Raw genomic sequence first — 27,563 nt, 5'->3', positions numbered from 1 at the left:
TGCTCGTGGTTTATCCAAGAAGGAAGGTATAGACTATGATATTTGCACCTGTTGCCAGATATACGACCATCCACTTGATCATAGCCCTTGTGGCTTCACAAGAATGGAACCTACATCAAATGGATGTCAAGACCACGTTCTTTCATGGTTCTATCAAAGAAGAGGTCTATGTGGAGCAACCTGAAAGATTTGAGATTTATGATTGAAAATTTCATGTATGTAGGTTGAAGAAGGCTCTCTATGGGCTAAAGCAAGCACCCTGAGCATGGTATGAGAGGATCGATAGCTACTTGATGAAGCTGGGATTCAATAGGAGTGAAGCTGATCCTAACCTTTACTTTAAGGTTGAAGATGACAAGCCTTTCATACTGTGTTGTATGTGGATGAACTCTTTCTAATAGGTGTAGACCCTCTCATTCACAAATGTAAGAGGGAGATGGCTTTTGAATTTGAAATGAAGGACCAAGGACTTGAAGTATGGCAGAAGCCAAGGGAAATTTTCCTATCTCAAGGAAAATATGTGGTAAAGATATTGGAAAGATTTGGTATGATGGACTGCAAGCTCGTGACTACCTTGAGGATCTTAACTTTTAGAAGTTATATGGTAGTGATGTCGGACCAGAGTTGGGAAATGCCTCTTAGTTTCAAAAACTCATTTGCATTGATGTTCTTGGTGAACCTCCATCCGAACATATGTTTTGTAGTTAGCACTGTGAGCTCATATTTGGTTGAGCCTCACTGCATTGATGCCAGGAATCTTCTGAGATGTCTTTAGGACACAATCTCTCATGGATCAAGATACACTGCCGGAGATGTGAGACTACTTGGATATACTGATGTTGATTGGGCAGGCAGTGTGGTGGACCATAAGAGCACTTCTGGGTGTTGTTTCACCTTGGGATCTGCTTCGATATCCTAGATGAGCAGGAAGTAGAAGTCGGTGGCTTTGAGCACCATTGAAGCAGGATATATTGTTGCTAGCATGACCTCGTGTGAGGCAGTCTGGTTGTGAAAGCTCTTCAGTGAGCTATTTGGATTTACATTGGATACCACTGTGATTCTCTATAACAACCAGAGGTGGGATTCGATTATTGAGGAATCCCGTATTTGTCAATTGCTCCAGTAGATAGACATCATCTGGGATATGGTAAGTTGATGAGCAAGGAGGCTCCATCGCATTAAGATGATGTACAGGTTGATACACCTTGTCAAAGCCCCGAGGAAAGATCTAATCTGTGATTTTCCCAAACGACTTGGAGTCAACAAGAAACCCTTGTACAAGGGTCCTGCATGTTGCATACATTGAGCTCTGGGAGCTCTGAGGGCTTGCGGTTCTTACTGGAACAACATACGACCACAGGGTGACTCACCACCCCCTGGTGGTGAGCACTGGGACAAGATGATTTGCTCTCTTGTGGAACAGGATGATTTGCTCTGCTGTGTAGCAAGATGATTAGTTCTCCTGTGAGGCCTGGATTGATGTGTTCTCCATGGCAATTATAGCAGGATTGATGTGTTCTCCTATGAGGACAGGATTAATTAGTTCTCTTGTTGAGGCTTCCTACCCATGCAGTTTGGGACTCATGGGAAGTACCTCTCATCTGATCAATGAGCAGGGAAATGGAGTTAGGGACCATAGTAGTACCGATGGACGCATCGTTGTATCTACCATACTCCCTACGCTAGGATGAACTCCATTGATCTCGGATCAATGATACTGGTCTGGGACCAGTGGTAGGAGTTGTACCATACTATGACGCTGACTTCGGGTTGGTTGAGACTGGTCTGGGACCAGTGGTACATACTCCGAGACTGACTTCGTGTCAGTGCAGTACTGGTCTGGGACCAGTGAGAGTGGTACATACTATGACACTGACTTCGGGTCAGTTGAGACTGGTCTAGGACCAGTGGTACACTCTCTGAGACTGCGACATTGGTTTGGGACCAATGGTAGGAGTTGTACCATACTATGACACTGACTTCGGGTCAGTTGAGACTGGTCTGGGACCAGTGGTACATACTCCACGACTGACTTCGTGTCAGTGCAGTACTGGTCTGGGACCAGTGAGAGTGGTACATACCATGACGCTGACTTCGAGTCGGTTGAGACTGGTCTGGGACCAGTGGTACACTCTTTGAGACTGCGATATTGGTCTGAGACCAGTGGTAGGAGTGATACTTACTATGAAGCTGACTTCGGGTCGGCTGAGACTGGTCTAGGACCAGTGGTATGCACTCTGAGACTGACTTTGAGTCAGTGGAGGATGATACTGGTCTAGGACCAGTGTAGTTGTACTCACTATGACACTGACTTTGGGTTTGTTGAGACTGGTCTGGGACCAGTGGTACATACTATGAGACTGACTTTGAGTCAGTATGACACATCCTTGATCATTTCTTCTTCTTCATAATCCAGACAAAAGCAGAGCATAGCAGAACAATGCGAGAGCAGAGCAAAACAGAGAAAAACAGTACTAATCAGTACAGGGCAGAACAAGACAATCAAAACAAGTAGAATAGAGTAGAGCAGGGCACGGGTCAAGCTGTACAGGGCAGTGGATTTGATGGATGAATAGTAAAAACCGATAGACAGACTGCAGATGAAGTTCTCCCCGGTTAAGAGGGAGTGTTAAAATTGGCAACCATGGCAAAACTTCATGTCGGTCATCTTATTCATGGCTGATAATATTTTTATTAGATTCCTCTCATCGAGAGTTGTAGGATCGATATAAAGATCATCCGATTCCGATAAGTATTCATGGAGATATGAATTTATTTTGATTATGGAATTATTATCAAGCCGACCTACAACTCATGTAGGCTCAGAAGCCCAACAGTCGCATCTATTCACCAACCAATGTTGTGTATAAATATAAGAGGACTTTTCCTCATTTTCACTCACTCATCTCATCACATCTCTCTCTCTCTCTACTGTGCAAAAATGAGTCTCTTCTCTACTGCGCTAAAATGGGTCTCTCTCTCACACATGTGAAGCCGGAAGCTACTGAATTTGAAGCTGTAACTGCAGAAGTAAAGATTGATCTACGTGGCCTAGAAGATCTCCTCATATGAACTACGCTGTAGGTTCATCTGAACCTCCTCTAGAAGCAGAAACTTTTGGTGGTGGAATGAAGTCAATCCGACGAACGGTTTGCAAGATATCGACTACCCTAGTTTGAAGCCAGAAACTGCTGAAATTGAAGCTGCAACTGTAGAAGTAAAGATTGACCTGCGTGGCCTAGAATATCTCCTCTTTGGAACTACGTTGTAGGTTCATCTGAACCTCCTCTGAAAGCCGCAACTTCTGGTGGTGGAATGAAGTCAATCCGACGAACGGTTTGCAAGATATTGACTGCCCTAGTTTGATTCCGGAAACTGCTGAAACTGAAGCTGCAACTGCAGAAGTAAAGATTGACCTGCGTGGCCTAGAATATATCCTCATCTGAACTACGCTGTAGGTTCATCTGAACCTCCTCTAGAAGCCAAAACGTTTGGTGGTGGAATGAAGTCAATCCGATGAACGGTTTGCACGATATCGACTACCCTATTTTGAAGCCGGAAACTGCTGAAACTGAAGCTGCAACTACAGAAGTAAAGATTGACCTGCGTGGCCTAGAATATCTCCTCATCAGAACTGCGCTGTAGGTTCATCTAAACCTCCTCTGGAAGCCGAAACTTTTGGTGGTGGAATGAAGTCAATTCGACGGTCGGTTTTGTGACATATCGTCTGCCCTAGGTTGATAATGAAGCTGCTAATGCTGATGCTGCTGATCTAGGGTTTGCTACTGCTGATATGAATCCGATTTATTGTACTATTCTCTCTTCTGAATTATCGTAGATGAAAGAAGATTTGATCAAAGGGTTTCCCCACACATTGTGGGGTTTGTCCCTGGCTAGCCACCACATCTTGTGTCTCTTGTCTTGGCTTGTTTTCTGTCGATCGTTTAATGTTCTATCTGCACTTTACTTTATGTACATGTGATTGCTAATCTGTGGAATATAATAAGAAAAAGAAGTAAACTGTTATAAGCATAGAACATACCATAACTTAACAGAATCCAACATGATTGGTGCACCCATCACCCATTTCTAAATGGAAACGGAAGATTACTACACTTGATTTTATTACTAGTTTACTTATATCTAGAAGGAAAATGATTGTATAATGGTTGTAGTAGATAAATTAAGTAAGCTTGTACATTTCATACCAGTGCAATCTACTTATAAAAGAATTTGGATTGTTGATATTTTCAAAGATAAATTTTTAGATTGCATAGTGTGCCTAAAGCGGTATCTGACAGGGATGTGAAATTCACATTTTCCGTTTGGAAAGTTCTGTTTACTGAATTAGGTACACATATAGAACTCAGTACTGTTTATAACCCTCAAATGGATGGACAGTTTGAATGAGTGAACTAGGTACTTGAAGACATGCTAAAGCTGTATGTGGTGCACCAACCGATTAAATGGTAAGACTACCTTTATTTAGTAGAGTTCACTTACTATAATATGGATGCAACCTTGTCATAACTCTTTAAAATAAATCAAAATAAAACTTTCTAACATTAAAGTTTTTCCACTAAAATTTTCACTTAATTCATAATTCACTAAGTCTATGCAGTAAAAGTTAATAAAATATTTACTTAGTGTTACATTAATAGATAATATCATAATATAATAGTATTCCACGTATATTAATAAGTTTCAAATAAATATTTTGGTATATATAGGGAATAAAAAAAATTTAAACATTACATTTTTTCACTTCTTATTAAAAAATATTATATTAATAAATAATATCATAATTATTTAAATAATTTATATTATTTTATGATATCTTCAAAGTCAGCCAAATCACCCCAATAATTTTAAAATAGGAAAATCAATAACAATCTCGAACAAAATGACATAGATATATATATATATATATAAATTAATTATTGGATTCTTATTGGATTCGTGTCAACTAAGCTCCTTTAGGATGCATAATATAATATTCTTCCGCAATTATATTAATAAATTTCAATTACGTATTCTAATGTATATACATTATGCATGATGCTTGGCTCGAATTACTTCATGATTATAAAAGAAGCTTTAAATAAAAACACGTTAGATTGATTCCATTTGCCGGTGGCTGTCACTGACTAAATACTTCACTGAGTGGTGTTAATATGAACAAGGACTTTCAATTTAAAAGATAGGGCCAATGAAAAATGATTTTAGCAAAGGAAGACATCTGCGGCCATCTCACTATGTTACGTAATACATGACCTCAGAGCAGATGCGTAGCTCTTTCGCCAGAAAGCATTTTTTATAGAGGTGGCCAGAGATTTTTCACCACGTAGGATATAATCCCATTTGAAAATATTAGAATAGAATAATGTAAAAATGGAAATATGATAAGTTCGTTGAGTTGTCTTTTTAATTGCCAGTAAATATTCTAGATTTATGTGAATTACTGGATATAATTTCAGAAGTTATTGTTTTTGAATGTAAATAAATTATAGCTGAGTCAGAATCTATATCCTTCAAGTTATTATGTCCATGAATCTATATATTGCGATATATTTGGACTGAGTACAAATGTACAAACTTAAGGCTGAATTAATAAAAATCTTCCGCTGTATTAAACAACTCTGTATTTTCTATTGAGAAAGCGACAGGCCTTGGACACAATTGAAATGTAGCCAGTATATTTATCTGCCCAGGCCCGAGCAATAATATCAACCGATTCAGGTTATGCATTTTTCTCTCCGTCCTTGTTTTTCAGGCCATATTCTCTCCTAGCAGATTAAATTTCTTCGCGCAAATTTCGATTAGTTCGGATTTTCAGGGGTTTCTCTTAGTTTTCAACGGTACTGAAATATGCCTATGCTGTAAGGTGCCAATACTATGCCTTCGGAAGTAGAGATCGTGATCCGGAGACTTCTGCGGCATTAGAAGAAACAGTTGGCGAAGCAATTAGAACAGTGCAGACAACAGAGGAGAACATATGCAGCAAAGATCAATGGAATCCCGGACTGTTACATCAGACCTCCCAGTGAGATTCCGAGGCTAAACGAGGTGGCTTTTCCGGACTTTATTCCCGTGGTGGATCTTGACAATTTCGGTGTCTCTGCTAGGCAGAGGGTGATTCGCAATATCAAGGATGCTTGTCAACAGTACGGATTTCTAGGTACTTTGCCTTTCGATTTCTATTATTATCTTGGATAATTAATTAAGATAAATTTAATAATTTTATTTTAATAATATATAAAGTTAAAAATGATATAAATTTATTTGAATTTTCAATTTATTATATATTAATAAAAATTAAATAAAATTGATTTGTGAATTTTTATAAATTTTATACATAAATGATCATATATGGAAAAATGTATTCACTTTTAATAAAAATACGCATATACTTAACCCAAGATACCTCACAGGTAACCAATATTACTTGTGAGGATGCCTAACCCAATTGAAACATTTTAAAACTTTTAGTTATAGGATTTTTTTTTTCCATTATTTTATTTATAAATTTACTAAAGTATTATTTTGTGGAGAGATATTTTACAGCTTACTGTAAAAAGAAGATAATCTTGTATTTAAAAATAATATTTTTTAAATTAAAATAATAATAATAAATAAAATTTTAATTTAATTTTAGTCCATCTTAATATAAAGATAAAATAATTGAAAGTAAAAAAAAATTAACTTACTTTTTATGTAATATGTAGTTGATGATGACATGTAAAAATAATATTATTCATATTATATGATGTGGAATTTGTTGTATATTAACATATAATATCTAAAATAAAAAATATCAATCACAAAAAAAATACTTTATTAGCCACAATTAAAATATTCCAATGTCCATATTAAATAATAGAATTTTATGTCAATTTTATATAACGAAAAACATTGTAATTTTCTGTTCTCAATAACTTTATGAAGAAAACTAGACCAAAAAGCTTAATTAAAATAATTTAATTAATCTTTTTTGTATTTTCACTTTCCATTGATTTATTACATTCTTAATATGGATTTGATATAACATTTTAAAAAAATATTTATAACAAAAAAAAATTCAATGTTTATATACATGAAAGAGAGAATATCCTATGGATATATATCACACGTCATTTATTGGCATTTTAAATGTGTCGAATCATAAGAAAAAATAAATTTAATGTGAACTATATATATATATTTACGCCATAAGGTATTCCCTCTTAAATGAACTCCCGTGGTGTGCCACTATCTAATTTTATGGGCCATTGATTTTGGTGTTAGACAATGGGATTAATATTGGTCGTTTGATCATAAGTTGAGTGGTTTTTTAAATGGTTAAACAGTTTGAGAGTTTGTTAAATGGTTAAACAGTTTGAGGGTTTAGTAAACGGTGGTCACCGTCCTTTCTAAGTCGCTGCACCAGAGTGCATAGTCACCATGGATCTTCACAGAAAAACACCAGCCCAAGCATGTAAGGGATGAAGACCAAATTGTTTCAGGCGTTTGTTCAATGACCTGTCTTCCCTGTTTTTGTTGCTTATGGAAGAAAGCCATCTTATTGTAATCTGGATCATTTTGGAACTTACAACTCCAACAGTTCCTCTTCAGTATTTGTCGGAGGTACTTGCTCTGAAAACCTATTGTGATTCTAGCTATTGTTTTGTCATTGGCACTTAATAGGAATAATTATTGGTTTCAAAGAAATTCATGAAAGGATCAAGGGATTAAGAAAATGATCATACCAATGCATGCTAATGCAAATGAAGTATCATAAGACCAACAAAAAATGAAGCTAGGGCTTTCTGAACTACATGAAGAGATTTTCACTTCCCTCAAGGCAACTGAAAGAAGTTAAACAGATTCAGGGAAGATTGCATGTGTTAGTGGTCGGTCGAATGTCTTTGAGATCGAAAATCATAAGTGTAACTCTTTGAAGTACATGTAAGAAGCGAAGACCCTCTGTTTCCCCTGCAATAGATCAACGTACGAATTGATGAAAGTTGAATCTTGTGAAGGTTGAACGATCTGCTTCAAAAAATCGAAAAAAATCATAAGTGCCATGATCTTGACAAGGGTTTCAGGGATTACTAGAACCCTCTAAAAGAATAATTCATTCTGTTAAAAATAAAATTTAGTATTTGACTCAAATCTATGGATTGGGTTTGGAACTGTTGGGAATTATTATACCATTGTTATCACATTTATGTAACAAAATAAAAAATTGTTTAGACAATTGCAATAACTAGCAATTTTGTTGTTGTCAAACTTGGAAACTTCTAAATCTACATGTGGTGTGTATCCTTTAGTCTGTTGCGGAAAAGAATTTTTGGGCACTGTGTCATTTTCCATTTCATTATTTATTGACTCATTCTCACTGGATCTTCTCAAGTATATTGAAATTGTTTGAAGGAAAACAAACTACAGAATCATTGTACTTATGTAAATTTCCTTTGGAATGAGCCCAAAAGGTCCCCTCAAATCATTATTTTGCTCTACTCGATCTGTTCCATTTCCTGCACTTAGAAGGTGTTGAACATTTCTACCATGAACAAGAATTTGAGTTGCATGATTATTAGAAATCTTTTATGGTGCTGAATTTTTTTTACAGGTCCCAACAACATTATGTTGCCTTGATAAACTACCTAATGGGTTCTGTTTAGACCATTCATCTTCATCGGTCAATGCTTCAGTCTTTGTTGAAAATTGGGAAGGAATGTTGGAGGCTTTAACATGTGAATCTCTAATACGCACATCCATGAGTTCCTCATTGCCAATGACAAGAATCCTATTGTAATTAAGGGAGTTCTCCATCGGTCAATTTTAAAGAACATCAAGTTTAAAAACATGAAATTTCTCTTCATGATCTGAATAAGCCCAATTACACCTATCATTCGATGATGTGCACCAACATTCTTCCTTGACATGAAAATTGTGGATGTCTAATCTTTTCTTGGTGCATTTTGCAATTAGAACGTAATTACAATGTGTTGACCACAGTTAAACCCAATAATAAATTTTTAAATAAAAATCAAAAGCAAGAAGAAAGTCACAAAATGATAATTATGAGAGAAATCAGTAAGTACTTATTGAAGATACCATTTATGGTTTGATTAAAGACAGATTGTGGGTTTTGATCATGGCACTTTAGAGTTGAGTGTAGTTTCATTGCATTTTCAGGTCCCAATTGCGTCTATAGATTTTGTGTCTTGGCTCATTTTTGTGAAAATTTCATTGATGTAGAGAACTATGGGGCAATTAACTTGATATAGCCCTGTTATAGTGCTATAGCATTGTGTGAGGTTTTGAATATGGATGAGCTAATCAGAAAGAGTGTTGAAGCACTGGTTTCCATTTTAGTTATTTTGTTTGGGAGCATAGTTTTCAAAATCTTCCAAGACTTGACATGGAGGCCTTATGCATTCCAGAAGGTCTATATAGCCCAAACGATAAGAGGTTGACTTTACCAGATACTCTCTGGGAGCGTGCCATAATACACACAACTTCTAAAGGAGGCTCATGCATAACCAATGCAGAATATTTCTCCTAACATTGTTCCTAGGGTCACACAACATTACCGTTAGTGGTGCTAGATATATGGTTCTCTTTCATTCATTCCCTTTTACTTCAAGTCTTGTTTTACTTTCATATGTTGATCTTGTAGGCATCAAACTGCTTAAACGGTGAATTTACAACACATGTTTTCTACTGGTTGTTTGGATTTTTAGATGGTGTGAAGGTTGAAATCAATGTTTGATTGGTATTTCATAATTTTTTTTGCTTAGAAGAGACATTTTTCTATTGGTATGGACTCCATTCAAGGGTATACAATTCAATGGTGTCAAATTTGAAATCAATGTCTGATTAGTATTTTGTAATTGTTTCTAGTCAGGAGAGAAATTTTTCTATTTGTATGGAACGGTGACCCCCAAGCCATTTGTGTTGGCTTTGTTACGGCATGGACTGCCTCTTTTAGATGGATTGATATGGGTAAAGAAGAGGAGGATCATGAGCCTTGTCTTCGGTATTGATAAACTTAAGGTATGGATTCCTAGAATGTCTACAATCACACTATAATAAACTTGTGAGATACTCTCTCGGAGCATGCCAGAATGCACACAACTTCTAAAGGAGGCTCATGCACAGCCAATGCAAAATGTTTCTCATGACATTGTTCCTAGGGTCACACCACATTACCATAAGTGGTGCCACATATATGGTTCTCTTTCATTCATTCTCTTTTACTTAAAGGATTGTTTTACTTTCATATATTGATATTGTAGGCATCAAAATGATAAAATGATGAATTTACAACATATGTTTTATGCTAGTTGTTTGGATTTTTAAATGGTGTCATGGTTGAAAACAATATTTGAATGGTATTTGGTAATTGTTTCTGCTCAGGAGAGACATTTTTATATTGGTATGGACTCCATTCAAGGCTATACATTTCAATGGTGTCAAAGTTGAAATCAATGTTTGATTTGTATTTGGTAATTGGTTCTGCTGAGGAGAGACATTTTTCTGTTGGTATAGAACCCATCCATGGTTGTATATTTTAGAGCAAGAGAAAATCAAGGAATTTTTATCGAATAAACTCAGTCACTATGGAAGGGTGACCCCCAAGACATTTGTGTTTCCTTTGTTAGGGCGTGGATTTCCTCTTTTAGATGGATTGATATGGGTAAAGCATAGAAGGATCATGAGCCCTGTCTTCGGTATTGATAAACTTAAGGTATGGATTCCTGGAATGTCTACAATCACACTATAGTAAACTTGATAATCTATTACAACTATAACAATTTTGTAAGAAATTGAAGATTTTGACATTTTAAGAAAGGATTGCTACCTTACATGTCTAGGACTATTGAATATAGGCATTCTATGGACCAACAAAAGCATTCCCTTAAATATATGCATGAACTTACTATCAATTTGTGCTTATAATTTGACCTTATCAGACTGGTGCATACCTCCCATGTCAAGTTACAATGTAATGGTGGGTCTTTAATAAGGAGGTAAATATATGAATCAAGTTAATTGATGCTTATAATTTGAACATATGAAGTTGGTGCAGAACTCCCAAACCTCATCATACTGAGAATCGTGAGTGTCTAATAATGATAGTTGATAAGTATGATTAAGAAATTAAAATAAATTATTAAATTCATCAACACTAAAAAAAAATTGATTTGTTAATCACGGCAAAATTTTATTTGTGACCATGTGATATATTATTTTCAATAGTGTTTTCCTCTAGCATATTAAATCATATTTTATATGCTGTGAATTTTCCTACCCATGCCATTTGGCAAGGATGTGTATCAAATAGTGTTCCATGGGGTCGCGTCCCCCCACCTAAGCGTCGAGTTTCCTAGCTCCCTCATGCTCCAGGGACTCGGGGACAACTGGGGGTCATTTTCCCATGCTCCCAAAAGTAGGGTATGTGCAAAAATTTGTAAGGGGATGTTTCCTTCATTTTTGGGGTCAAATCCTCCAAATGGGGTTGTTTCCTAGGCGAAAGGGGTCATGAGGGTTGGTTTCCCCGGACAAAAGTCGCAAATTTTTTAATGGAATAAAAAAATTCTAATTTTTATGAATCGGGAAGGGTTTAAACTCTATAAAAAATTGACTTTTGATCTATGACACTTGACTTTTATTTCCATATTCAGTATTCATAGTTGGAACTTCAATATGGTTTAAACATTTATTTTCATTGTACATTGTTAGTAGTTACATCGTACAATTATAAACCTACATGTATGATGTATGATTATATGATATCATGGTTTTCATTTTAAATTTGTTTCAGACTTCAGTTATATGATTCATCAATTTATCATTTATCCTTCATGATGTAAGTGTTATATATTATATAATGATAAATACAATTACATTATAAATATTAAAATTTCAATGATATATCATATATTAATATTTTTGTATTTATAATTTTTTATGACCGCAATGTCCCTCGACAATTCCTAAAAATTGGTGGGGAGATTTTGCATAGGTCGTTCCAGCATATCCCCACTCCCTTGCCCCCGCGTCCCAAAAACATGGTGTAACATTGGTATCAACTAATGTTTTCGTCTTTGAATTTATATACCAATGTTAAATAATGCTGCATATCAGCTAGATGATTTATTAAAGAGAGTCCTTGAGATTTGGATGTGTATTGGCTTGTCGATTTCTTAGGGAGGCCTTGATATTTGGATTCTTTATAAAGTATACAATTGACTTAAGCTATGTGCTCATGTTTCCAATGATAGCCAATGGTGAAGAAAATGGTTTCTTGCACTTCATTCATGCTCAAGAATTGGAAAGAAATGATGGCTTAGTCGGACTCTAATGGCAAAGAGATTGATGTTCACAAAGAGTTTAGAGAATTAACAAGGGATACCATATCTCATACTGTGTTCGGTAGTACATACAATGAAGGTAAATAAGTATTTGAAATGCAGATAGAATTGCAAGAAATGACTGCTAAAGCTGAACAATCCGTCTTCATGCTATGAAGAGAGTAATTACGCTATAGTTCTCTTTCAATGATAGAGTTTTCAATGTCACTACAAATTCATTAGTACTTGTAATTTTGTTTATGCTTTTTCCAAAATGCCCATTAAGACCTGCGGTTTTAGAGGGTAGTGCCATAATCCATAGATCCATCCATAATGTTCTATTGAGTGCTATACATAGTCCATAAACATTCTATAGTAACATAATGCTTTAGAGTAGTTATAATTAAAGACCGACGACTTATATTTCCTAACTTTTTGACAGATACATTCCTACAAGAAAGAACATGTATGTATGTAAGATTGATAGAAGAGTTAAACAAATCCGGAATTATATAATTCAAAGTAGTTTGGAGCCCAGAACAACAAGAGGTCACATTGGCTATGGAAGTGACTTGTTTGGAATTATGATGACGGCCAACCAGAAATAATTGGGAGGGCCTCAAAAAGTTCTGGTCATGAATATTGATGGAATCATGGATGAATTAAAGACATTTTTCTTTGCAGGGGATGAAACTACTTCCATTCTATTAACCTAGAAAATATTCTTACTCTCAATAAACCCAGAATGGCAAGAAATGTTAAGGAAAGAGGTGATCAGTTTTTGTGGCACAGATATACCAGATGCATAAATGCTTAGCAAGATGAAGTTAGTATGTATTCCATTCAATATATTTCCATATTATTTTTGAGATTCCTAAATAAACTAAACTCCAGGTATCACTTTTGTCTTCAGACTGCATCACATATTTCACTAAGACTAAATATAAATCCATTCTGAAATTATAATCCATGATATAACTATGTTATGCAAAATTTGAATTTGGAAAAAATGAATAGAATTTTAACTTCCATCTTCTCTCTTTCCAAGGCTCTTGTCTTACGGGGTTCCCATTGCAACATGTGGTGCAATTGCTATTATATAAAATGAGTGAAAATAGAAAAAGAAAATATAGCTAAAATATTTTATTAGTATATTGCTCAAAACCAACATATATCCATCTTAACTCTTGACCTAAAAAGTGCCAAGAAGAATCATATCATTTGAAGTGCAAACTTTTCCTTGAGTTTTGAGATCAAAAAAATGTTTTCATATTGAACTAATCGAAACTTAGTAAACTGGAATAAAGATATATATATATATATATATATATATATATATATATATATATATATATATATAGATATAGATATATAAAAGTTTAAACTGAAATATTTCATTATATAAAAATATGATTCATAACTTCTTATAGAAAAACATGTTGTAATAAATAATAATAATATTAATAATAATAGTATTTTAAAAATTAATATAATTAATTTGTATTTAATGTAAATAGTACTATTAGGAAGTAGTATTTGGCCATCTTAATTTTGAGCGAAGCATACAAGCGAATCAAATTTTTCTTAGAGCAAATATCTCTTAAAATGTTTAGTTAATATGAATATCAAATCTCTCTTAAAATATTTACTTAATATGAATATAAAATATAAAATATAATATAAATATGTATATCCATAGGACTTCATATAAGTTTGTGATGGCCTCGCCCACTTATCCATCAATGTAATATGATACAGAAATGTGATGGGACTAGCCCAACACTATTTAGGTTAATCACTAATTAAATGATGTAAATAATGATTAAACTGTGCATTAGGTTATAGTTAATGGCTTGACCTCGGATATTTCTGGAATCCGATGTCGTGGCAATTATGAGCATAGTTGTTATGTTGTATTGTGCCTTGGGTTGTCTTTCCCGCTCCTTGTTCACGTCAAAACCTTCCCTCCTACTATTGCTCGGTTATTTCTACTCTTTGCTCCTTGTTGTCAAGGGTTTGCTCTGGTAAGGTTTATGCTACCTGTGCATGTCGCTACACTGCAACTATTGGGCACGCTGGTCAGGGTTACTTTGCCTGAACATTTAACTCTTTCATTCACCTTATGGTCTTGTCTCGTTATGTAAACAATGAGGGTTATGTCACTTGTGTAAGTGTTTGCTTGTGATTCTTCTGCAGCTGTTAAACTTGTCTTTGCTCCACAGTCTCTGTTCCGGTATGAGGTTGTCTTTCTGGTAAATCTCAGTGGTTTTGGCATGCATCCAGGTTGCAAAACAACAACGCTCTCTTTTCTTCGGCTTCACTACAGGTAACCTCGTCCGTCCATGATTCACTTTGCTCTTTCTATTGTTCTACTTCTAATGTCGGTGCTCCCTTGTCTCAGTCGATATCTGGAATTCGTGGCTCAATGGCCTGTACTCTATTCACACTGTGAACCCTTCAAGTAAGGAAATGTATCCCTTCCTTATATACATTCCTGCACTTCTTTTTTCTCCCGTTATCGACAGTTTACTCACAGTCTGGTCTTCGCTCTTTTGCAGGTTATGGGTTTGTAGTTGGGCGTGCCTGGGGTAGTCACTTTGGCTTTTGCTTGGTAGGCTCTGTCACCATCACCAATTCTTTTTTGGTTTTAGTGTTAGGGCTTGTAAGTTATAGGGTCTAGCTTCCTCAATGCTTGTTGTTGATGTCTTTTGGTTGTAATCTAGTGTCCTGGTTTGTTTTTAATGCAGGCTCTCTTAGGCTCTATGTTTGTAATCTCTAAATCTGTGCAAAATAGGAGCCATTTCCCAAAACCCTTGTCTAAGGTTTGTTGGCCGTCGGTTTTGTGACTCTTCGTAGGTTATATTCGAGCTCTGCTATGTATATTCAGACATTTTCATGTTATAATTGAAAGGAAATTTCAAGGAAAACATTGGTTTTGAATTACCTCTGTCTTAATGGTAATTATTGACTGTTGTTCCTATTGTTCTGGCTTGAAAGCCCTCGAAATGTGCTTGTTATCTCATGGTTATATTCATAATTTCTTCAATGGCCCGAAAGTACTGTAGTCACTCTCGTATTTGTTCAGGTGGACGGATTCAAAATTGAGAAAATGATATGCAACTTGTATGACTATGCTATATGTGTAATTTTCCCGAATTGCTTGTGTTTGTTCCTGTGCATTCAATGTTGATTTCGCTTCATGGGTTACGAACCCTCGTTCTAGAAATTCGCTATAGTCTCGGCTGTTTGAACTCTGTTTCTTTAGGAAAGGAAAATAAACAAGCTAGTCTGCATGTACTGTGTCAAACACTCTGGCTGTTCAGTGAATTAGGAAGCAATAAAGAAAATGTTAGGATTATATAGATGGATTCGAATAAAATTGTCTGCCCCTTTATTATGAATGCTTGTATGCTAAAATTTGAACCTTTTTAATGATTTTCTCATTTACATTTATATCCTCTGTTCATAGTTACCTGAACTGTGTAGTTACCTTTTTTCAGTTGTAATTCTAATTAGTTTCATAACTATGCATTTATTCAGTTCTGCTTGTATTGCAAGATTTTACAATAGAAATATTTGTCTTTTTCCTTTAAAATGATAGAGCAGTTATTAATCTATTGTTGGTTAAAGACAAACAAGTTAATGACCTTAACTGTCCAAACTGTTCTTAACTAATACTGAGACTAAAAGGAAAACAAAGACCTACATCCTACTTTGACAAACTGAGCATAAAGAAACCAATTTTCTAATACAACTTTCCACCTTGGCGGAGACCGACACTCGGTCATGGTGCGCTAGCTGGATGCTCCTGCATCAAGCTCCACAGGTGAAAACAAATCATGACTCTGGTCCATGAGCTTCTCGACTGAAGAACCCACTTGCTCAATTTACTTGGAATCAAGCCACGAAATGTCTTCAATATGATGGTTCTTCCACTTGACCGGGTATTACAGATACTCCATCTGTCGAGTTCGTTTGGCCACCTTAGTGTCGAGGATTCTCTTGATCTCAGGAGGCTGAACATAAGGCATTTGTCTCATCCAAGTTTCTCCTCCATCCTGGGTATTCTGTGTAGGCCGTGTGGTTCTGTCTTCTTCTTCTAGGTCAGCAGTGTAAGGAAACAGATCTGCCACATTAAATATGCATGAAATGCCTAACCCTGGTGGTAGCTGTATCTCATACGCATTCGCTGAGAATTTCCGGAGGACTTTGCAGATACCTATCTTCTTGTACTTTATCTTGTTGTATGCACCGCTAGGGAAGCGTTCCTTATGCAAATGTGTGAGGACTTCATCTCCCACGTTGAGTTGCACTTCCCTTCTTTTCAAATCTGCTTGTTGTTTACACTTTTGGCTGTTGTACTGCAATTTAATTTTCACCTGCTCATGCAAATATCTCATCACATTCGCGAAATCTTCCGTATCTGCGCTTCACATTTCTTGCTGTCCGAGATCTCGCAACTCATGCACTCCACGAGGATGCATGCCATACAAGATTTGAAAAGGACTGCAACTCGTGTTACGATTGGGCGAGTCATTATAAGTGAACTCTACCTGGGCAAGCACTCAATCCTACATCCTCGAATTCTCACCAATCAAGCTTCGTAGTAGGTTTCCCAAACTTCTGTTTACCACCACTATTTGTCTGTCGGTTTGCGGGTGATAAGAAGAACTGTAACTCAACTGTGTGCCCATCTTCTTCCACAGGGTGTGCCAAAAGTTCCCTGTGAACTTCACGTCCTTGTCAGAAAGAATAGACTTAGGCAAACCATGTAGCCTGACAATCTCTGTAAAGAACAAGTGGGCCACGTGAGTGGCATCGCTGGTTTTTCTGCAAGGGATGAAATGCACCATCTTTGAGAACTTGTCAACTACTACCATTACCGAGTCATAACCCCGTTGTGTCCTTGGTAGAACCAAGATGAAGTCCAAGCTGACTGAGTCCCATGGTCTGCTTGGAACGGGAAATGGTGTATACAATCCCGTGTTTTGACTGTGACCCTTCGCTAACTGGCACACTTTACATCTGATCACGAATCGCTATACATCCCTCGCATTCTTGGCCAAAAATAAAAATGGCTAAGCTGCTCGAGTGTCTTGTCTATGTCGAAATGTTCAGCTAGACCTCCACTGTGCTTCTTCCGAATAATATTCTCTCTCATCGAGCAGTCAGGAATGCATAGCTTTCCTCCTCGAAACAACAGTCTTGCAAGTTGTAGTCCAACCATGGATTATTATCTCTCACCAGGGGATTTCGACATGCCTCGTAGGCCTCATTAAAATCTATGTGAGACTGATATAAATCTTTCAAGTGCTCGAAACGCAACACTTGTACAATACTCTCCTGCAAAAGTAAGGCCCTCCTACTCAACGCATTCGCCACCTTGTTGGCCTGCCCGCTGATGTGTTTCAACACAAAGGTAAAAATATGCAAATATTTCACCCACTTGATATATTTGTGATTCATCTTGTGCTGTTGCATCACATACTACAGTGCAAAATTATCCGAAAACAACACAAATTCATTTCCCAGCAAGTAGTGTCTCCAATGCTTCAGTGCTTGGATGACAGCATAGAACTCCTTGTCATAAGACGAATATTTCTGCTTGCTTTCATTTAACTTCTCACTGAAAAATAAAACGGGTTTATCCTCCTGGTTGAGTATAGCTCCAATAGTCGTAACGCTAGCATCACAGCAAACTTGAAATATATTTTTAAAATCTGGCAGTCTCAGGATCGGTCTCTCTGTGATCTTGTTCTTTAGTAGTTGAAAACTCCTCTTTGCTACATCAGTCCAACGAAAATTATGATTGGCCTTTTTAATAGTGTCCAACATAGGTGCACAGATTTCACTAAAATTTCTTATGAATTTCCGATAAAAACTCGCCAACCCATGAAAACTACGTACCTCAAATAAGCTTTTCAGGGATGTCCAATTAACTATCATTGAAATATTCTCTGGATCCATCTTCAGCTTGTTTTCTGCTATTACAAAGCCCAAATAAATCATCTCTTTTTGCAGAAAAGTACACTTTTTCAGATTTATCAGCAGCTTATTCTGCAACAATTTTTCCAACGCTTTCCGAACATGTCGAAGGTGCTCCTCCCTTGTCTTGCTGAAAATTAATATGTCGTCTAGGTACACTATCACAAATTTTCCAATGTATTCTTTCAACATTTCATTCATTAACCTCATAAATGGACTAGGTACATTACTGAGTCTGAATAACATAACCAGCCATTCATATAGTCCCTCATTAGTCTTAAAGGCTATCTTCCACTCACCCCCCTCTCGAATTCGAATCTAGTGATACCCACTCTTCAAATCTATCTTAGAAAGATATGCTGCCCCACTTAAGCAAGCTATCATGTCTTCCATCCGTGGTAGTGGAAACCTGTACCGGATGGTGATTTTGTTGATGGCCCTCGAGTTTGTGCACATCTGCCATTCTCCTCCTTTATTGGGAGAGAGAACTGTTGGAACTGTGCAAGGGCTCAAACTCTCCCTTATTAATCCTTTGTCTAGCAGTTCCTGCACCTTCTTTCTAATCTCCTCATTGTCTTTGGGGCTCATCCAATGTGCTACCTTATTCGGCAAACTTGCTCCAGGTATGAAGTCAATATGGTGACTTATGCTTCTTTTGGGGAGTAGTTTATCTGGCAAGTCATCCACCACTATATCGATAAACTCCTGCAACATCTGCTGAATTTCTGTGGATAAATCTGACACCTCTGCATATAGCAGTACAGTCTTTGCTCTTCCTACAACTAGATAGCTCACCTCACTATCCTCAACTTGTTTCAGAAACTATTTTCCACTTACCAACAATGCTCTTGTCTCACTTGTCCCTATTGTTTCTTCCCCCTTGATGGGCACAAGTGTGTGCTTGATCTCATCCTTGACAAACTTATAATAGTTTGTCTTCCCGTTATGTACCACTTTCCTGTCATACTGCCATGGCCTGCCTAGCAGTATGTGACATACATCCATTAACATTATGTCACAAATGACCTTATTCTTATATCTGCCTATTTGAAACTCCACTTTGCATTGCTCATCTACCAACAACTGATGGCCTTTTTGCAGCCATGAAAATTTGTAAGGGGTGGCATGTTTCAACCGCTTTAATCCTAACTTTTCCACCATCTCTGTGGCCACCAAGTTATCTATACTACCGCTATCAACAATGAACTTATAGTGCTTACCGTGTGACTTACAAACCGTCTGAAACAAAGCTTTTTGCTGAGTTTTTTCGGTGGTTTCTTTGGATGGGTTTAACAACACCTTGTTCAAAACCAGGGCTTCCCCTATTTCTGGAGCATTTTCTGCTTCTTGGGCGGGTGCCTCTACTTCTAGTTGTGTAACATACGCTCCCCTCTGTCCATCTAGGTCTGCTTTAGGACACTCAAATGATATGTGTCCCCACTTATGACACCTGTAACATTGGTAACCCGCTCCTCTTCCTCAGCCATTTCCCCTACCTCGGTGATATGGCCTACCACCTCTCGTATTGTCACCTTTTTCTACCGATCTGGAAGCTTTAGAACTGCTACCTTCCTCATTACTGCTAGCAGTTCGCCCTCTGCCATAGGACTGGCCTCTTCCTCTGCCTGTTCCTCATCCTCTCCTGGCATTTTTCTTTCTAGTAATTTTCTCTTCAGCTTTCATAGCACTCTGATATGCTTCTTCAATGTTCTTTGGAGAAAGAATACTAATTTCATCTAAAATTTCTAGCCTTAAACCATTTACATACCTGGCTGTCTTCTCTAGGGTATCCTTTGTATAACCGGCCCTTAAGTTCACTCAATAAAACTCTTCAGTGTACTCCCTTACTGTCATTCCTTTCTGTTTCAGATTCTGCACTTGCCTGTGTAGTGCAATCTAATAATCTTTAGGCAAAAATCTGCCTTTCAACCTGGCCACCATCCTTGACCAGTGTTTGATCGGCAGTTTGTTCAATCTCCTTCTCTCTGTTTGGAAAATATCACACCATAAGGCTACGTGTCCCTTAAACTTTGTCGCAATGAACTTAACTCTGCGGTCTTCACTGACCTCGTCACATTCAAAATACTTATCTAGCTCGCTATCCAGTCCAATAGAATATCTGCGGATAAGCTGCCGTCATAATTTGGGAGTTTTGGTTTGGGTTTATTGTTTACCATTAAGACCGATCTCAACAGTCTCATTTTCAGGCCCTCTCCATCTGATCCATCTATTGTCGCTTCAGCTTCCTCTTTGCTATCATCGCCTATCTCTGGATTCCTTCTTCTCCCAGCTTCAACTACCTCCAAACAAGCAAAAAGAATCTTGATCTCCTCTCTCAGTCCTTCCTCTGCTATCCTCCGAACACCCCTTCCACGACCTCTCCTTCCAACCTCCATTTCTTCAGCCAATTCCAATACCTTGCTCTGATACCACTATGGTGGGACCAACCCAACACTGTTTAGGTTAATAACTAATTAAATGATGTAAATAATGATTAAACTATGGATTAGGTTATAGTTAATGACTTGACCTCGGATATTTCTTGAACCTGATGTGGTGGCGATTACGAGAATAGTTGTTATGCTGTACTGTGCCTTGGGTTGTGTTTCCCACTCCTCGTTCATGCCAAAACCTTCCCAACCACTATCGCTCAGTTATTTCCGCTCTTTGCTTCTTGTTGTCGAGGGTTTTCTCTGGCAAGGTTTATGCTACCTATGCATGCAGCTACGCTGTAGTTGTTGGGCGCTCCGGTTAGGGTTACTTTGTCTGAACGTTTAACTCTTGCATTCACCTTATGGGCTTGGCTTGTTATGCAAATAATGAGGGTTCTATCACCTGTGTAAGTATTTGCTTGTGATTCTTCTACAACTATTAAACTTGTCTTTGCTCCACAATCTCTGTTCTGGTATCAGGTCGTCTTGCTGGTAAATCTCAGTGGTTTTGGCATGCATCCAGGTTGCAAAACAACAACGCTCTCCTGTCTTCGGCTTCACTACAGGTAAACTCATCTGTCCATGATTCACTTTGCTCTCTCTATTGTTCTGCTTCTAATGTCATTGCTCCCTTGTCTCAGTCGATATCTAGAATTCGTGGCTCAATGGCCTGTACTCTATTCACGTTGTGAACCCTTAAGGTAAGGAAATGTATCCGTTCCTTATATACATTCATGCACTTCTTTTTTCTCCTGTTGTCGACAGTTTACTCACAGTCTAGTCTTGGTTCTTTTGCAGGTTATGGGTTTGCAGTTGGGCGTGCTTGGAGTAGTCACTTCGGCTCGTGCTTGGTAGGCTCTATCACCGTCACCAATTTTTTTTTGGTTTTAGAGTTAGGGCCTATAAGTTAGAGGGTCTGGTTTCCTCAATGCTTGTCGTTGATGTCTTTCGGTCATAATCCAGCGTCCTGGTTTGTTTTTAATGTAGACTCTCTTAGCCTCTGTGCTTTTTGTCTGTGAATTTGTGCAAAATAGGAGCCGTTTCCCAAAACCCTCATCTAGGGTTTGTTGGCCGTCAATTTTGTGACTGTTTGTAGGTTATATTCGAGCTCTGCTATGTATATTCAGACATTTTCATGTTATAATTGAAAAGAAATTTCAGGGAAAACGTTGGTTATGAATTACCTCTGTCTTAATGGTAATTGTTGACTGTTGTTCCTCTCGTTCTGGCTTGAACGCCCTCGAACTGTGCTTGTTATCTCATGGTTATATTTGTAATTTATTCAATGGCCCGAAAGTATTGTAGTCACTCTCGTATTTGTTCAGGTGGATGGATTCGAAATTGAGAAAATGATATGCAACTTCTATGACTATGCATATATGTGTAATTTGCCCAAATTGCTTGTGTTTGTTCTTGTACATTCAATGTTGATTTCTCTTCATGGGTTACAAACCCTCATTCTGGAAATTTGTTACAATCTTCGGTGTCTGAACTCTGTTTCTTTAGGAAATGAAAATAAACAAGCTAGTCTACACGTACTGTGTCAAACACTCGGGTTGTTTGGTGAATTAGGAAGCAATAAAGAAAATGTTAGGATTATACAGATGGATTGGAATAAAATTTTCTGTTCCTTTATTATGAATGCTTGTATGCTAAATGCTGAAACTTTTTAATGATTTTCTCATTTACATTTATATCCTCTGTTCACAGTTACCTGAACTGTGTAGTTACTTTTTTTTAGTTGTAATTCTAATTAGTTACATAACTATGCATGTATTCGGTTCTGCTTGTACTGCAAGATTTTACAATAGACATATTTGTCTTTTTCCTTTACAATGACAGAGCAGTTATTAATCTATTGTTGATTAAAGATGATGACCTTAACAGTCCAAACTGTTCTTAACTAATACTGAGATTAAAATGAAAACAAAGTCCTACATCCTACCTTGACAAATTGAACATAAAGAAACCAATTTGCTAATACAACTTTCCACCTTGGCAGAGACCAACACCTGGTCATGGTGCCCTAGCTGGATTCTTCTGCATCAAAATTTGTGTCCAAGGGACTAATCTACTGTTGATTAAGGATAGACAAGTTAATGACCTTAACAGTCCAAACTATTCTTAACTAATAATGAGATTAAAAAGAAAACAAAGTCCTACATCCTACTTTGACAAACTAAACATAAATAAACCAATTTGCTAATACAACTTTCTACCTTGGCGGAGATCAACACCCGGTCATGATGCCCTAGCTGGATTCTCCTGCATCAAAATGTGTGTCCAAGCAACTCCATATAAATTTGTCGCGGTGTCATTTACTTATCCATCAATGTAAAAATCTGTGCTCTAAACATATCTAGTACCAGAGTATTAGATCAAGTTCGGTTCCTCCTGCATATGGGAAAAAATTACATCAGAGATTAATTGTTTCACTCTAAAGCCTCCTTCGATAACTTATAATTGAGGTCATGGCAAAACCAATTCAGGTCATGTTAGGTTTTTCCAGAGGGAGCATACTCTGATAATTTTGAGAAATCAAATTGACAACTGAAAACCTAAGTTAGTCCAATGTTTGCATAGGTTTGATACCGCTGGCATTACTTTCCAATGTGTTTTCAGATCGTAAATCATGGAGTGCACGAGAGGGTGATCCAGAGAATGCTGGAAGTTGCCCAAGAATTCTTCACAATGCCTCCGGAATATAGAGCAGATTTGTATTCCGAAGACCCTTCACGCGTTGTACGCTTGTCGAGTAGCTTTCACATTAGGAAAGAGACGGTTTTTAATTGGAGGAACTACCTGAGACACCATTGTTATCCTTTGGAAGATTATATTGACTATTGGCCTACAAAACCTTCCGCTTACAGGTGGATATAAGAAAGCTTCCATTTTCGTAATCCTTGAAAATTTACATTCCATTCGTTGCATCTGGTATATAGTTAAGAATAGTAGTCCTGTGTTTGGCGTGAATGCAGAGAAGTTGCTAGCAAATACTGCATGGAGGTTAGGGCAATGACTTTACGTTTGCTAGATGTCATATCAGAGAGCCTGGGACTGGAGCCCGACTTTCTGAATATAGCTCTTGGAAAACACGGCCAACATATGGCAATAAAATACTACCCTCGCTGCCCGAACCCAGAGCTCACCTATGGCTTACCGAGTCACACAGATGCCACCGCTCTCACGGTTCTTCTCCAGGATCAAGAATCCGGCTTGCAAGTGCTTAACAACGGAAATTGGATTGCTGTTCAACCCATTGCAGATTCCTTCGTAATCAATATTGGAGACCAATTACAGGTAAAGCACTGGATGAAATCCATGATCAGTGTAGCCACTAAAGAACAATCACAGTATATATTCAGATAGCAAGCTGTTTAATTGTGTGATGATACAGTTCCTCTCTTTTTTTCTGGTTTTGAGCAATGGATTATACAAAAGCACAATCCACCGCGCTCTAGTGAATTCCTCTGTATCACGTATGTCTATTCCAATGTTCTACTCCCCTTCTAATGATGCAGTGATAGAACCCTTCTCTTCATTGATCAACCCCGATAGTCCTGCTCGTTACCGGAAATTCACTTACGAAGAATACCCACCTCCATGTACGTGCTAGACATTAGTTAAGCAGCCTTCTGTAAAGCAATAAACGTTTGATATGTATGCTTTCATAATTTGAAGTTATATTTAGATGGAAATATATATATATATAGCCCCGCTTTGCTGTTAGTGTACAACTGATATATATATGAATGAATTGGTGAGATTTAAGTATCTGTTGTAAAATAATATAGTTTTGTTTTTTTTGTTTGGTAAGTTTTAGATATATAATTTTGAAAAAAAAATTGTGATTTTAAATATATTTTGAATGTATATATAGACGTAAGTTTTAAATAAAAATTTCTCAAATCAACCCTATAAAATCAATTCCATATATTAATTATACAATTCTCAAATCCAATAACATCTATACACTATACCTGAACATTCATGACTCTACTACGAAGTACTTGGAACTCGTCCACTATACCTGAACATTCATAAGTCTACTACGAAATGCTTACTACTTGACCAAGTAGTGGGGAAATGGTTAAATTCACTGGCTATATCAGTTTGTATTTATTCCATGGATATGAAATAAAAAGGGTAAGGGCATTGGAAGATTTAGCTTCATATATTAAATGCCTAACATAAATATTACTTTGAATGTTATCTTCACCACAAATGATTTCCCTACTGACATATATCACTGGCCAACGGGTATTTGTCTCTTTGTTCTATGCTACGTAGAATGACAATAGAAAATTACATAGTTGTGTTTTGGTATCCTTCCCCGGTGTGAAATAGTTAAATTCACTGGTTATGCGTTTGTTCTTCTTCCATGCATGTGGAATGAAAAGGAAGGCTGCTGCAGGATTAAGGTTCGTAATTTAAATGTATAACATAAATATTTATGTTTGCGTATATTCAACACAAACAGGAATTCCCAAAACACAGTGGGTTGGAAATTAAAATTTCCCAACTGCCACAAGAACATGTTTCCTACATATTCCTATTCATGAATAAACCTTGGCTCATGTAATATTTTTCAAACTAATTTTTTTATAGCTTTTTTAATTTCAAGTAACTCATGTCAACATCTTAAAGCTCAATTTGGTTTTAGACTTTTAAAAATTTCAATAAATTAACGAACATAAGTTAAATTAGACATTTGATTTTTTTTTTTAAATAAATTTAGAAAATATTTTAAAATCTATTATAAATATAACTAGCACAATCACATTACCAAATGTAGTTGATATATTTAGATTAATGTTATTTTGGTATGCCAATTAGCATATAAAAGATGGAAAATGCCACCAATCAACATATATCAAGTACAATTTACTAATGTGGTTGTGCTAGTTGATAGTAGATATGCATGGGAAAGATTAGTATACAACGGTTGACTATCTCTTATTATAGCTAAATGTTTTCAACTTATGGTCAAACATTTATTATGTTGGAGGAGGGTTTACTATGGTAAACCTATAGTTGACTATGGATGACCATGCTAGTCCACTTCAACCTATACTTTAATATGATACATTATGATTGAAAATTGTTGAACATAGTTGACCATGGTTGTCCATGTTTGATCATGGTTGAGGATGGTTGGCCATGACTCACTATGGTTGAGCATGATAACCATGGTTTGACCATGTTGACCATGGGTGAACATGGTTTGATAAATTATACTAGGTTTACCATGAATTAATATGGTTTGACATAATTGGCCATGGTTGACTATACTTTTCTATGATAGATAATAATTAGAGATGTTGACAATTTATGGATATGGTTGACCATATTCAACCATAGAGACCTTTGTTGACCATTTTTAACCATTGTAACCATGGTTGATAATGGTTGGCCACTAACAGTGGGTAGAACATGGGTTGTTTTAGGTTGACTATGGTTTATCATGGTTAACTTTAAGGTTGACAATGGTTAACTATGGCTCACAATGGCTAACTGAGGTTGTGTATGGTTGATTGTGGGTGATAATGAGTGACAATTTTTTATAATGTTTGACTATGTTTATAATGTTTGAGCTTGTATGACTAGAGATGAGTTTGTTTGACCATAGTTGAGTTGCTCAAACATGGTTGAATACACTGAATATATGGTTGACTATTGGTATACATGGTTGACCAAAGTTGCTAGTGTTTAATATGGATGACTATGGTGAAACATGTTTAACAATGTTACCCATGTTGACTATAGTTGATCATGTTCAACCATGTTTCCTATGGGTGACCATTATTAACCTTGTTGGCCATGGAGACCATTATTGAAAATGGTTTGACCATGTTTGATCCTCCTTGAGAACGATTTCTTAGGTTGTCTATAGTGTACAATTGTTGACTATTGCTAACTAAGGATGATAGTGGTTAGAATATGGGTGACCATTATTAACCTTGTTGACCATGGAGACCATTATTGAAAATGGTTTGACCATGTTTGATCCTCCATGAGAATGATTCCTCATGTTGTTTATAGTGTGTGATTGTTGACTATTGGTAACTAAGGATGATAGTAGTTAGAATATGGTTGATTGTGGTTGAATATGGTTGAATATGATTAACTACAGTTACTATGGTTGAGTATGGTCAAAATATGTTTGAGTAAGGTTAATTAAATTTGACTAATGTTGACTATGGTTGAAAATGCATGAAGAGGATTAATCACTGTTAATTATAGTTGATGATGGTTAACCATGGTTTATGAGGATTGATCCTAGTTGATAAAGTCTTAATGAAAATGATAGTAGGTGAACATGGTAGGCCATTAGTAACAATGAATGACAATGATAAATTATAGTTAACTATAATTGACCATTATTAAATTAATGTTATTAACGATGTTAATGTTTATATTAAATATGATATTGTTATTAAAAATATAAATATAATTAATTAAATGTGATTAATATTAATGATATTAATAATATTATTGGTATGAACCTCATTAATATTATATAAATAGTTTTATTAGTAATATTGTTTTTAATATTACTATAAATCAAATTTTAGTATTATTTATAAGTATTAATATTAATATTAATATTTAAATATTACTAATAATTAATAAAATTGCAATAAAATTTAATTTGAAAACATAAAACATTATTAATAATGTATACTATTACTACCCTATCAACATTAATATTAATATTAAAATTAATATCATAAACATTAACATTATTATCAAAACTTAATTTCTAAAGTCTAATACAAATTAAATACAAAAGATGTAAATGTTT

At 36.3% G+C, this 27,563-nt stretch overlaps 1 protein-coding gene and 1 pseudogene across 1 annotated transcript; both read left to right on the top strand.

Annotated features, from left to right (window-relative positions):
* The first annotated feature begins 5,868 nt into the window (after positions 1-5,868).
* Positions 5,869-24,374, top strand: LOC149156023 (protein DMR6-LIKE OXYGENASE 2-like). Its single transcript, XM_089444608.1, has 5 exons — positions 5,869-5,879; positions 5,979-6,173; positions 23,374-23,628; positions 23,737-24,058; positions 24,156-24,374. The coding sequence occupies exons 1-5, from the start codon at positions 5,869-5,871 to the stop codon at positions 24,372-24,374; spliced, it is 1,002 nt and encodes a 333-aa protein (XP_089300734.1).
* LOC149156024 (cytochrome P450 709B2-like) lies at positions 9,312-13,299 on the top strand (annotated as a pseudogene).
* Positions 24,375-27,563: the final 3,189 nt, after the last annotated feature.

Source organism: Pinus tabuliformis, chromosome 9 (genome assembly GCF_031772625.1).
Source record: "Pinus tabuliformis cultivar Carrire ecotype Pingquan chromosome 9, CPIR1, whole genome shotgun sequence".
NCBI lineage: Eukaryota > Viridiplantae > Streptophyta > Pinopsida > Pinales > Pinaceae > Pinus > Pinus tabuliformis.
The sequence above is the reverse complement of the archived record's forward strand: the minus strand, read 5'-3'. Positions and strand labels throughout refer to the sequence as shown.

What these genes read in the sequence shown, in the direction of transcription:
- LOC149156023 (XM_089444608.1), top strand. An exon ending in GCTTGTCAACAGTACGGATT is followed by an intron (nt 6,174 to 23,373) that starts TCTAGGTACTTT and finishes CTTTCCAATGTG; the next exon opens with TTTTCAGATCGTAAATCATG. An exon ending in ATATTGGAGACCAATTACAG is followed by an intron (nt 24,059 to 24,155) that starts GTAAAGCACTGG and finishes GTGATGATACAG; the next exon opens with TTCCTCTCTTTTTTTCTGGT.